This window comes from Eschscholzia californica, unplaced genomic scaffold, assembly GCF_041429995.1.
Source record: "Eschscholzia californica isolate CP2 unplaced genomic scaffold, dmEscCali1.0.p SCAF_1, whole genome shotgun sequence".
NCBI classification, from domain to species: Eukaryota; Viridiplantae; Streptophyta; class Magnoliopsida; order Ranunculales; family Papaveraceae; genus Eschscholzia; species Eschscholzia californica.
This window is the reverse complement of record NW_028238198.1, coordinates 3,504,073-3,516,635: the sequence shown is the minus strand read 5'-3', so window position 1 is coordinate 3,516,635 and position 12,563 is coordinate 3,504,073. Positions and strand designations below refer to the sequence as shown.

Genomic DNA, 12,563 nt, shown 5'->3' with positions numbered 1-12,563 from the left:
GCAAAGACTCATCAAAGTTACTTTAAAAAGGACTTGTTTAGAAAGAAGCTAACCAACCGATATTGGAAGAGAAATTGGTCCTAGAAGAACGATGAAATGATATTGGAAGAGAAATTGGTCGTTTATGTATACTTTCTAGCTACTTGTTATTTAATCTATTTTATGTGAATGATCGGCTAGCTTTGTACATCGATCTGAAGTTGCAGACTATTAGTCCTAGAAGAACGATGAAAAGGGTTCATTTAATGAGCAATGTTTAACTATATACCATGTGCATAAAATAGAACATAAAACGCCATAAAACTTATGTATAAGTAAGAGTCGATCTTACTCATATAATATATGCATATTAGAGGAAGCTTCTATTATACCGCGTGCAAAATGATTTGAAGTCCATGTTGTGGATGAGTAGCGAGACGTTGAGATGGTGAGTGAGCGTATGCAGGCGAAAGAGTAAAATGATATCGTTGCAAAATCATTGCAAGAGCAATCTTCGTTTCGGTTACGGCAAAGTTCATACCAACACAAGATCGATGTCCAAAACCAAACGGAAGAAAGACGGTAGGGTTGTTGTTTGTTGCTTTCACGACACCTTCTGAAAATCTCTCAGGTTTAAACAGAAGAACATCTTTTCCCCATATCTCAGGATCATGTTGATTTGCTATAATTGGCATAATAACATCTATATTTGGTGGAAGGGTATACTTTCCAAGTCTGACTTCTCTTGAAACTGTTCTTGTTATGCTAGGAAATGGAATATAAAGCCTTAGAGTTTCATTAATAATCATGTTCATCTGCAAAAAACGAAAAGAAAAGCAATAAGAATAAGAAGAAATGATTGTAGATTGGCTTAAATTATGGGAAATGATTCTTTTCCCTCACTCAGAGCTCGAATCAGTTTGACTCAAAAGCTTATGTGACATATATATCTGGCTACGTACTTGCATCAGTTGTTTCTTGAAAACTCTGATAGATTTAAAATCAAAAGTACAGATTGTGTCATCCATGTGTTGAGTAAGACTGTGGGTAAAACTTTATACTTACTGTCTTTAATCTCGCGTTCCAAATATCATCTGGAGTCGGATTGTTTGAACCAAAACAGTCCATCACCTCTGTTCTTGCCTTGTCTTGCCAATCTATGTTAATGGCTAGAAGTAGACATGTCCATGTTAACAAACTTGTTGTGGTTTCATGACCAGCAATGTAAAATGTTTTGCACTCATCAATCATATCTTCGATCGAAAATCTTTTGCTCTCATCAAGATCCTTATTAGCTTTTACTAGCAATCCAAGATAATCACTCCCATAACCATCTACCTCTCCTTTCTTCATCTTTTCTTCTCTTCTCTTTATTATCTCTAAGATCATCTTTTGTATTTCTTGTTCTATTTTGTTTGCTTCGATCTCGTCCTTCGTTGGCCAAAATTTTCTGCCACAATATGAATTAATTTTAGCAGTCGCTTTTCGAGCAATTCATATATATATATATATATATATATATATATATATATATATATATATATATATATATATATATATATAGTTGCAAGCTTACCCAATACCAGGGAACCTTATCTTAAATGAATTTGCAGATAAAATTAAAGTCAACTTCATCAACATCTCAAAAATGTTCTTTCCTTCAACATAACTACTCCCAAATGCAGTTCTTGATATTATTTCCGACATTAAAACCCTAAATTCATCGAGTACTTCGATCTCCTTGCTTTCTTCATGCTTCCATCTCTCTAACATCGACTCGACCGATGCGATCATGGCAGGAACCATTCCCTTCAACCAAAGCAAGAAGTAGCTTAAAAGGAAGATACATACATATACATTCATTTATAGATAGAAAACTAACAAGAACATCAAGAAAAACCTTTAAGCTTTCACCATGGAAAGCATGGTTAGCTAATTTTCGTTGCTTGACCCATTTCTGGCCTTGGGTTGTCCCAAGCCCATCTCCTAATAGCTTCTTAATGAACCCTTGAGCCTTCTTCTTCCCAAATGCTCCATCTCTATTGTTAAAAACCTCCTTGATCAATTCAGGTTCCGTTATGTTCAACTGAGGTGTAGGACCATGCCAAGAAAGATAAACTTTACCTATTTTTCGTAATACCCATATTAGAAAATCAATATTAATTCGATAAAAAATGATCTAGAATTGAAAGTTGTGGTAGTAACAATACCATAAGTTTTGATGCATAAATGTGTAAAAGGTAGAAGCTTGGGAAAGATGTCATGGGACAAATCTTTGATTGGTTTGTTTCTTGATTCCTTTAACATGTTGAAGATTTCTTTGGTGTTTCCATGAAGAAATTTGTAAGGAGGACCTTTGATTCCTTGTGAAGCTAATTTAGTTCTTATATGAATTGGTTTCCACCATACTTTGTCTAGGAACTTGGTAAGAGCTAATAATAAAAACAGAGGAAGCAAATAATAGACTACTACCATTAAAACTGAGACTCCCATTTCTTCACTTCCTCTAACAAAAAACAATGTTGAGAGAGAGAGAGAGAGAGAGTTGGATGAGGATCTATAAGTGCAAACACCTTGACAATGAGCCATACTGTACCTAGCTCTGAAGAGGCAAATTTACCCTGTCAAAATGAAAAAATAAGAAATGGATTGCTAATATAGGTGCTACAAGTCACATGACTAACTAAAAAAGTAACCTACATGATAGTACTTATAGAGGTACAAATGGGGTCATGATAAGAAATGGCAAGTATTTGAACATTGACAACACAGGCCAAATCACTGTCTCAGCTGGAACACACTCTTTTCAACTAAAAAAGGTGCTGCTACATGTGCCAAATATCGAAAAAAAACATTTTGTCTATTTCCAATTTTACTAAAGAAAATTTCTTTAGTGTTGAATTTCTGCCATGGCGTTTTCTTATTAGAGATTTATGGTCCAAGGAAGTCTTAGTTGATGGACCAACTGTAAACAACTTGTATAGCATTGGTTTCACAATCAATCCTTACGTCAGTAAACAAGAAACCTTTGAAGAAGCTTACTCCGTGACTGCCTCAACCAAGACTTGGCATAGAAGGCTTGGGCATCCTTCCAAAGATATAATTTTGGCGTTAGAGAAGGATCATAAAATTCACTTATCTTCAAAGGATTTCAGTACTATATGCTCCTCTTGTCAATCGGGCAAAAGTCAGTGACTCACATTTCTTCCATATGATGGCATATCCTCTTGTCCTCTCCAATTGATTCACTATGATATATGTGGACCAGCTCCTGTCCCTATGATGAGACATGAAAATGTCTCTAACTTTATCAAGTTAGTCTATTTCGAAGTATTATTCTAATAAATTGATTGTCTCCTTTGTCGAGGTGTCTTTTACAGACTTGAGCACAAAAAACAGATGAAATTTGAGAAAGACACACACGAAGGGCATTTCGGTTATTTAGAGATAAAGGTAGTCTGGTAATTTTGGCCAATTGCGGTACTCGGATGAAAAGTGGAATCGAAGACGAATCCAACGGAGAACGCGGAAGTGAAATCGGAGTCCCGGACGAGAAGGTCAAAGTTGGGGTCAAAATCAATTGACCCAAGGTCAATATTGAGCTTTCAACAACACGTGGCGCTTGAGAAGGACAGATTTGACGGTGCATGAGGATCCGCAGTATACCGTTGGGTAGACGTTGGATCTCGTCGGAATTTTGTTCAACACCTACTCTGGTGTAACGCGAGCCAAGCTATTACCGTAGGTCGCGACGATCTGACGGACGCAAACAAGTGCACGGGAGTCAAACGAATCGACGCATCTATTCTCGATGGTCCTAGCTCAGCAAGAAATTTCCATCACATAACTGCTACTGGCCATATTTCTGGGAATTCTTTCTTTCTTATTTTCTTGTGAGAGAATTGGAAGTTTTTGATGAAATGGCGTTAATGGAGGAAAGAGAAGGAACTGGAACTGAAAAACTAGAGGCCGACCATCATCTTCTATGGGTGCATCTAATAGATGTTATGGGCATACACACATACATGTACTTCACACGTACCTATTGCAGGGCTATGGTGTCTCCTAGTGTTTTAAGTAGAATCTCAGGCATCTAATGTCTAATACAAGTATCCCCAGGATGTCATGCATAAGCTAAAGATGAAACTAAGTAGTTTAGAGATTACCTTAATCGTTATTTCCCACAGACTATTCGGTTGGATTTAAGAAGACTAAGAGCTCCAATTGTAACTCCTCTACTTGAGACACCACAGTAATCAACTTGATCTCCCACATTCAAATTAGCTAGAACTTTACGGTAGTTAGACGAAAACCACCTTCTTCTTTAGACTTGATAGATACTTGGGAACTATTATTTATTTCTTTCTCTACTTAATGTTGTGGAGTCAGAAATCTCTTTGAGAATTTTTCACACCTAATCTGTTCCAATGAGACCCCTATATAGAATCCCTAAAGTCAAAGTCCAAACCTAATTAGGATTCCTAAAAACCAAAATAGAAGAGACTTAAAATTTTCTCGGAATAGAAACTTCTATTCCCTTATTATGGTCGACCACCCTTATGCCCTAAAGGGATAGGTCTGGCCGACCCTATTAGTGTGGCCGATCATGCCTTGCCCAACCCACTAATGGGCCTTATATGCCCAACCTAGAACTCCCTTAGTTCTGGCCTCGTACATTTGCCTTCGCTTTTCCTTTGGCCTTATGTCCATATTTATGGGTCTAACTCCTGCTTATATGTCTCATCCCTCTAGTCATATCTTTCGATCAAATCGACACTCTTTGGTGTACCCCGATATAGGATCCATACGAAGTTAGCCGCGAATCGCCCCGTGATTCGACGATCGTAGATGGTTTCTAGCTAAACATTACAGTCTCTAAATTGTCCGAATTTGATGTTCTTCTTCATCAGTTATCCTATCCGACAAAGTGTTCGCATTGCATCTTTGGTCGAAGGACATCTCTTTCACCTATGTTAGATGGTTTGTTAAGCATCATTTCATTTGTAACTAACTTTTGGTATCTTACTTTCTCTCTCTAAACTACTCTCTATGCTATTGTAAATAGAGAACCAATGTATTGTTTTCGATCGACGAACTAAAAGCAATATGTTTTACTTTACACAATTGTACATGGTTTTTGCCCTAAACTATTCAAAATGAATTTGGTGTATAACTGTTGTAATATTATTATATCATTCATAGTACTCTGTCTCATTCTGCATATATCTTAAATTACTACCCGATTGTGAATAGAAACAAATGGTTGGTCGTGGAAACTCGTTTTTGTAGAGAAGTTAAACAAAACTCACACTCTGGGAAGTAGCTTTTTTGGATTAGACAAAGTAGAGGGAGTGGATGAAGTGATCTTATATGTAAAAGGCTTGATAGATTCTGCAGAGAAAAGAGTTGCTCAAATTCTTCCTTCTTAAGGCCATTTTAAGCTTTGTAATTGAGATAACAAATTATGGTCTAAAGAGCTTTAAAAGTAATTGCCGTAAAGAAAGTGAAGAAGTCGTTCCTTATTTTAAGAGCTCTTTGCAGAGCCGTGGCTGAAAATTTGAGGGTCCTGGGCGAAATTTAATTTCGAGTCCTTCGTACAAAAATAAACTACGAGCAAAAAATTAAACAAGTAAGATAATGAAAATCATTGATGATTCACATATGTACTTATGTATTATTATTTATTTATTTTTGAAAAAGACATTTAGCTTTCTATATCTTAAAAAACACTTCAAAAATTAACGAAATACGTCTAAAATGACAAAATGGTTAAGATAAACTGTAGTGGAGCAAAAATAAAGAGTGATTTAGAAATTATAATCCCATCCAAATAATATCTTTGAAATGAGGCACTTGGGATTTGAACCCAAGTCAAGTGCATGAACAACAACCACCCTTCCCAGTTGAGCTAATAGAAATCAGATGCATATGTTGGTATTGTAAGTTATATGAAGGTTAGTGGTGGCCCTTTTATAACAATGGGCCCTTTTGAGGTGGAGGCCCAGGGCGGACGCCCTGCCCGCCCCCCTCAAACACGGCTCTGGCTCTTTGTATTAGGGAGAGGAGAAGGCGAAAGGAAGCGGTTCCTTATGTTAAGAGATTTTCGTATTTTGCAGTAGAAAAATATACTATTAGGGATAGAATCAGATAGAGGTTTCAGGAGTTGCTATAACCATGAGTTGCTCCAGAATTGCTCAGTTTCTAGAAAGATATGGGATTATTTTTTTTCACAAATGATTTTCGGTTTTAGGAATATACCAAATCAGATGGAAATTTTCTTTACAAGATGGAAGAGATATAAGTTAGGCACAACAAAAGGATACTTAGGAACTGCTATTCCTTTTGCTATATGGTGGGCTTTGTGGAAGGAGCGAAACACAAGGATATTTAAAGATAGTTTCAGTTCAGTTGAGCAAATTATTGTAGAGGTCAAGACATTAATTTTTTCATGGGTTTTGCCAACTAAAATTTTCATAGGGGTATCTTTCTCAGCCTTCTTGTTTTCTTGGTAGTCGACGTTATCTAATATGTAAATTTCGACTTTGTGAGTGTTGTCTCGGCACAATAATCAATATAGTACCTCTTTCTCAAAAAAGAAAAAGAAGAATGTTCACCAAGTTGGAAATTTTTTTTTGCACCGGGAATATATCCTTCACCTGCACATGAGTTTTGGTCGAGCCTAGAGCTGGGAGTCATGCCGAGTTCAGGTACCCATGGAAACATAAGACCTGGCGGGTCAGGTGTTCCAAGCTCCAAAATCCGAGAACACTAGAGCTTTTAAGTGTACTCTTTTTTTTTTGTTGAACTAGCTTTTAAGTTTACTCGGTGGGACGAAATTGAAAATATTTTGCGCATAGACTCATCAAAGTTACTTTAAAAAGGACTTGTTTAGAAAGAAGCTAACCAAACGGAATACTCACGACTTTGACTAGGGGTGATGATTGGTGGATCACCACTCACCCTATTTTCTCTAACTACATTTCCAAGGAGTTTCTTTTTCTTAAGAAAACTAGTACTACTAGCTTTTTTTTGCTTTTTCTTTTACAACTTTGGAGACCCTCTATCTTATTCCTTTTCTCTTTTTCTCCTTTAAGAACTTGAGATTTGAGAATCTGAGATCTGGGTTTTGATTGTGTGAGTCATAGAGAAAGGAAGGGTTTTTGTGTGTTTTCATAATCAAAGATGGGAACTTGGTTCAACTTCAAACCCAACAGGTTTCTTCCTCCTCTTCTAATGATTCTAATTTTAATGGGAGCTCTCTCTTTCTCTAGTTCTGCTTCAAGTAATGGTAACTCTCTTCTTTTTCTTCGTATTTGTTTCGATTTCCTTGTGATCTTAATTTGCAGTTTCCTTTAAGTCATTTTAGTTAATATCATGTTTTATATCTTAGTTGATGATTATTTAGTCCAACAAAATGCTACTTACAAATTTTCATTTCTACCCACCTCAATTATTGGTAAAACATGTTGATGTAACATCTGTCTCAGTACCAGCCATATTGTCCTTGGTACGCGCAACATACTGTGCACAAGAGACGTGCAGACAATTCACAGACGAGACTAAAATCTGGCAGAGAACTCTCCCTTTTAAGTTGCTCAGAAGGCTCTGTCTGGACATGAGGAGCCAGACGCACCTAGAAGGCCTAACCTCTATGTTATATGTAAGGCTAGGTCTTTGTGAGGCCAAGTGCTTCTCACATGAAACTTTTGTTACACATCAGTGACATTCTTTTTATGCTTTTTTCATTATTAGTCTGACTAGCTAGAAAGATTTTCGTAATTTTCCATCATTTACATAATCTCCCTACGAGTTTGTAGTTATTAATTTAACGGAAATGCTAAAATCACAAAGGAATTTGACAAAAGAAGGTTCCCCCGGCTGATGTCGCAGTTGTGATATTCATCTCTCAACGCCCCATATTTTAATCTAAATATTTCGGTTCCCGTCGAATAGGTAACTATCTTGAAAGCGAAAAACATTGGGTTGTTGTGTATATATCTTACATTATAAACCAATTGTGACAGAAACCGATGGTTCGTCGTGGAAACACGTTGTAGAGAAGTTAAACAAAACTCTCACTCTGGGAAGTAGCTTTCTTGGATTAGACAATATGGAGGCAGTGAATGAAGTAATTTTATATGTAAAAGGCTTGGTAGATTCTGCAGAAAAAAGAGTTGATCAAATTCTTCCTCATCTTAAGGCCAGTATAAGCTTTGTAATTGAAAGATCAAATTATGGTCTAAAGAGCTTTAAAGTAATTGCAGTAAAGAAAGTGGAAGAAGCCATTCCTTATCTTAAGAGCTCTTTGTATTACGCAGAGGAGAAGGCGAAGGAAGCCGTTCCTTATGTCAAGAGATTTTCGTATTTTGCAATGGAAAAAACACATGAAGCTATTCCTTATGTTAAGAGCTCTTTCTTTTTTGCGAAAGAGAAAGTAAACGAAACCGTTCCTTATTTCAAGAGTTCTTTCTATTTCGTAGTAGAGAAAGTCGAAGAAGTACTCATTCCTCTTGTTAAGAGTTCTTTCTATTTTGTGATAGAGGAAGTCGAAGAAGTACTCATTCCTCTTGTTAAGAGTTCTTTCTATTTCGCAGTAGAGAAATTCGAAGAAGTTATACCTTATGTTAAGAGCTTTTTACGTTTTGCAGAAGAGAAATTCGAAGAAGTTATTCCGTATGTTAAGAGATTTGTAGTTTTTGCAGAAAACAGAGTGAGGGAAGCTATGCCTTATGTCAAGGTCTTCGGGATCTTCTTAGTAGAGAAGTTCAAAGAACATCCTTATTGGTCTGTGCTTGTTGTGTTGATTATGTGGTGGATTTCAAAATATATTCGTTTCATTCCTATGAAGACGATGAAGGCCCCAGGAAGAAATCACAGAATCGTCAGGGAAGGCTTTGAGAAAAACCCTAAATCTTACTTTAGGAATCAAAGAAAGAAGTAAACTAACAGGTATTATGTTCACTCGTTCATTTATCTTGTGTTCTTATAAAATTATCCTGTCTTCTTGCTTGTTAAAAGGACTGAACTTTTTCGAGAACATGAAATGATATTGGAATAGAAACTAGTTGTTTATGTATACTTTCTAGCTACTTGTTATTTGATCTCTTCTTATGTGAATGATCGGCTTGTTTCGTACAGCGATCTGAAATTGTAGATTATTAGTCCTAAAAGAACGCCGAAAAGGGTTCATTTAATAACCATGTTCATAAAATAGCACATAAAACACCATGAGGTTTATGTATAAGTACGAGTCGATTTTACCCATATAATCATATATGCATATCGGAGGAAGCTTTTATTATACCGCGTGCAAAATGATTTGAAGTCCATGTTGTGGTTGAGTAGTGAGACGTTGAGATGGGGAGTGAACGTAAGCAGGCGAAAGGGTAAAATGATATCGTTGCAAAATCATTGCAAGAGCTATCTTCGTTTCGGTTACTGCAAAGTTCATACCAACACAAGATCGAGGTCCCAAACCAAAAGGAAGATAGACGGCCGGGTTGTTGTTTGTTGCTTTTACCACACCTTCTGAAAATCTCTCTGGTTTAAACAGAAGAACATCTTCTCCCCATATCTCAGGATCATGTTGATTTGCTATAATTGGCATATTAATATCTATATTTGGTGGAAGAGTATACTTTCCAAGTCTTACTTCTCTTGAAACTGTTCTTGTTATGCTAGGAACTGGAATATAAAGCCTTAGGGTTTCATTAATAATCATGTTCATCTGCAAAAAACGAAAAGAAAAGCAATAAGAATAAGAAAAACTTATTGTAGATGGGCTTAAATTATGAGAAATGATTCTTTCCCCTCACTCAGAGCTCGACTTAGTTTTACTCGGAAGCTTATGAGACATCTATCGGACCACATACTTCCATCAGTTGTTTGATTTGAAATTAAAAGTACAGAAATTGTGTTATCAATGTGTTGAGTAAGACCGTGGGTAAAACTTTATACTTACTGTCTTTAATCTTGCGTTCCAAATATCATCTGGTGTCGGATTGTTTGAACCAAACGAGTCCATCACCTCTGCTCTTGCCTTGTCTTGCCAATCTATGTTAATGGCTAGAAGTAGACATGTCCATGTTAACAAACTTGTTGTGGTTTCATGACCAGCAATGTAAAATGTTTTGCACTCATCAATCATATCTTCGATCGAAACTCTTTTGCTCTCATCAAGATCCTTATTAGCTTTTACTAGCAATCCAAGATAATCACTCCCATAACCATCTACCTCTCCTTTCTTCATCTTTTCTTTTCTTCTCTTTATTATCTCTAAGATGTTTTTTTGTATTTCTTGTTCTATTTTGTTTGCTTCGATCTCGTCCTTCGTTGGCCAAAATTTTCTGGCACAATATGAATTAATTTTAGCGTTCGCTTTTCGAGCAATTCATACACTTATATATAGTTGATTTTGTTCAATAATTGTAAGCTTACCCAATACCAGGGAACCTTATCTTAAATGAATTTGCAGATAAAATTAAAGTCAACTTCATCAACATCTCAAAAATGTTCTTTCCTTCAACATAACTACTCCCGAATGCAGTTCTTGATATTATTTCAGACGTTAAAACCCTGTATTCATCGAGTACTTCGATCTCCTTGCCTTCTTCATGCTTCCATCTCTCTAACATTGACTCAACGGATGCGATCATGGCAGGAACCATTCCCTTCAACCAAAACAAGAAGTAGCTTAAAAGGAAGATACAGACAAATACTTTCATTTATAGATAGAAAACTAACAAGAACATCAAGAAAAACCTTTAAGCTTTCGGCATGGAAAGCATGGTTAGCTATTTTCCGTTGCTTGGCCCATTTTCGGCCTTGGGTTGTCACAAGCCCATCTCCTAATAGCTTCTTAATGAACCCTTGAGCCTTCTTCTTCACAAATACTCCATCTCTATTGTTAAAAACCTCCTTGATCAATTCGGGTTCCGTTATGTTCAACTGAGGTGTAGGACCATACCAAGAAAGATAAACTTTACCTATTTTTCGTAGTACCCATATTAGAAAATCGATATTAATTCGATAAAAAATGATCTAGAATTGAAAGTTGTAGTAGTAACAATACCATAAGTTTTGATGCATAAATGTGTAAAAGGTAGAAGCTTGGGAAAGATGTCATGGGACAAATCTTCGATTGGTTTGTTTCTTGATTCCTTTAACATGTTGAAGATTTCTTTGGTGTTTCCATGAAGAAATTTGTAAGGAGGACCTTTGATTCCTTGTGAAGCTAATTTAGTTCTTATATGAATTGGTTTCCACCATACTTTGTATAGGAACTTGGTAAGAGCTAATAATAAGAACATAGGAAGCAAATAATAGACTAGTACCATTAAAATTGAGACTCCCATTTCTTCACTTTCTCTAACAAAAAACTATGTTCAGAGAGAGAGAATTGGATGAGGATCTATAGATTTGGTTGGAAACAATCTTGAGTGGAAGGTGAATAATTCTGGAGTCTAAAGATGTGGCAAGGAGAGAAGGATGATAAATGCCAAGACTTGTCATGACCCTTACAAGTATCTTTCAAGTCTAGATCTAAAAAACTAATTTTCTTGTCTAGGACTCACTTATTATTTATTTAAGTAGCAAGAGATAATATTGACTCAAAGAGGCAAGGAAACAAAAAAAAAAGATGAGAAGAAAAATTAGTTTGTTTGGTCCCTACTATATATGTGAGAATGTTAGGCCACGTTAAGTGTTTCTTGTGGCCAATACTTTTTGGCCAAACTTACATTTAACCATAGGTTCGTAGATTTTAATATGGTAAACAACCGACGTAAAAACTATGAGTTGAAGTTAATTTTGTATTAATCTTCTCAAATCAATCGTAATTACAATGATACTCATTTCTCTTCATATAGGTAGAGAGAGAGAATGTAAATTGAATTAGTTATAGAGAGACGGGAAAAACAAACTTAACTAACTGGTCAAGTATTAGTTAAAACCCATGTACACGCTATCTGCACACACCACGAGTGCCTCTTAGCTTTGATCTTCTGGGCGCTTGTCCTTGAAGTACATGAGTGCTTATAGCTCCGTAGTTATTTTCAGTTGGTAGTTTACTTCATCTTCCTCATTTTCTCATCTTCTCTGTATATCTTCTTATAGCTCCCCTCAAACTAATGATTCACCATGGGGAGAAGCATTAGTTTGCTGCGAATTGAATCAAATTGAGAACATAGAAGACCCTTGGTGAAGATATCAGCTAGGTTATTCTCAGAAGACACAAAACAAATTTTCAATGTAGAACTCAATACTAAGTCCCTAATGAAGTGATCAATTTCTATATGTTTTGTCCTAGCATGGAACACTGGGTTGGATGGAAGAAACTTAGCCCCCATATTGCCACAAGATAGAGTAAATGGAGTAACCACTGAAATTCCCAATTCTTCAAGTAACTAGGACATCCATAATACTTCAGAGGTAGCTAGAGAGAGAGCTCGATACTCAACCTTAGTAGAGGACCTTGAGACAGTTGCTTGCTTCTTAGAAGACCATGAGACCAAGGTGGAACCCAGAAAAACACAGTACGCACTAGTAGATCTTCGAGTGTCTGGACACCCTCCCCAATTTGAATT

The 12,563-nt window shown here is 36.4% G+C and overlaps 3 protein-coding genes across 4 annotated transcripts; 1 reads left to right on the top strand and 2 right to left on the bottom strand.

The window, feature by feature from the left end:
* Positions 1 to 217: 217 nt before the first annotated feature.
* On the bottom strand, positions 218 to 2,630 carry LOC147563317 (cytochrome P450 CYP749A22-like). Its single transcript, XM_086636535.1, has 5 exons — positions 2,190 to 2,630; positions 1,880 to 2,103; positions 1,556 to 1,788; positions 1,045 to 1,429; positions 218 to 794 (listed from the first exon to the last, which is right to left on the bottom strand). Exons 1-5 carry the CDS (start codon positions 2,566 to 2,568, stop codon positions 366 to 368), a joined length of 1,650 nt encoding a protein of 549 aa, XP_086492661.1. The 5' UTR covers positions 2,569 to 2,630; the 3' UTR covers positions 218 to 365.
* A 4,254-nt stretch (positions 2,631 to 6,884) lies between these two features.
* Positions 6,885 to 9,055, top strand: LOC147563316 (uncharacterized). 2 transcript variants are annotated; one of them, XM_086636516.1, is made up of 2 exons: positions 6,885 to 7,267; positions 8,004 to 9,055. In XM_086636516.1, the coding sequence occupies exons 1-2, from the start codon at positions 7,162 to 7,164 to the stop codon at positions 8,918 to 8,920; spliced, it is 1,023 nt and encodes a 340-aa protein (XP_086492642.1). In that variant the 5' UTR covers positions 6,885 to 7,161; the 3' UTR covers positions 8,921 to 9,055. The 2 variants fall into 2 exon arrangements, with proteins under 2 accessions (XP_086492642.1, XP_086492649.1); XM_086636523.1 differs by having other exon boundaries at positions 6,982 to 7,267; positions 8,037 to 9,055.
* Positions 9,056 to 9,143: 88 nt separating this feature from the next.
* Positions 9,144 to 11,615, bottom strand: LOC147563315 (cytochrome P450 CYP749A22-like). Its single transcript, XM_086636504.1, has 5 exons — positions 11,051 to 11,615; positions 10,741 to 10,964; positions 10,417 to 10,649; positions 9,941 to 10,325; positions 9,144 to 9,706 (listed from the first exon to the last, which is right to left on the bottom strand). Exons 1-5 carry the CDS (start codon positions 11,331 to 11,333, stop codon positions 9,278 to 9,280), a joined length of 1,554 nt encoding a protein of 517 aa, XP_086492630.1. The 5' UTR covers positions 11,334 to 11,615; the 3' UTR covers positions 9,144 to 9,277.
* Between the last annotated feature and the right edge of the window lie 948 nt (positions 11,616 to 12,563).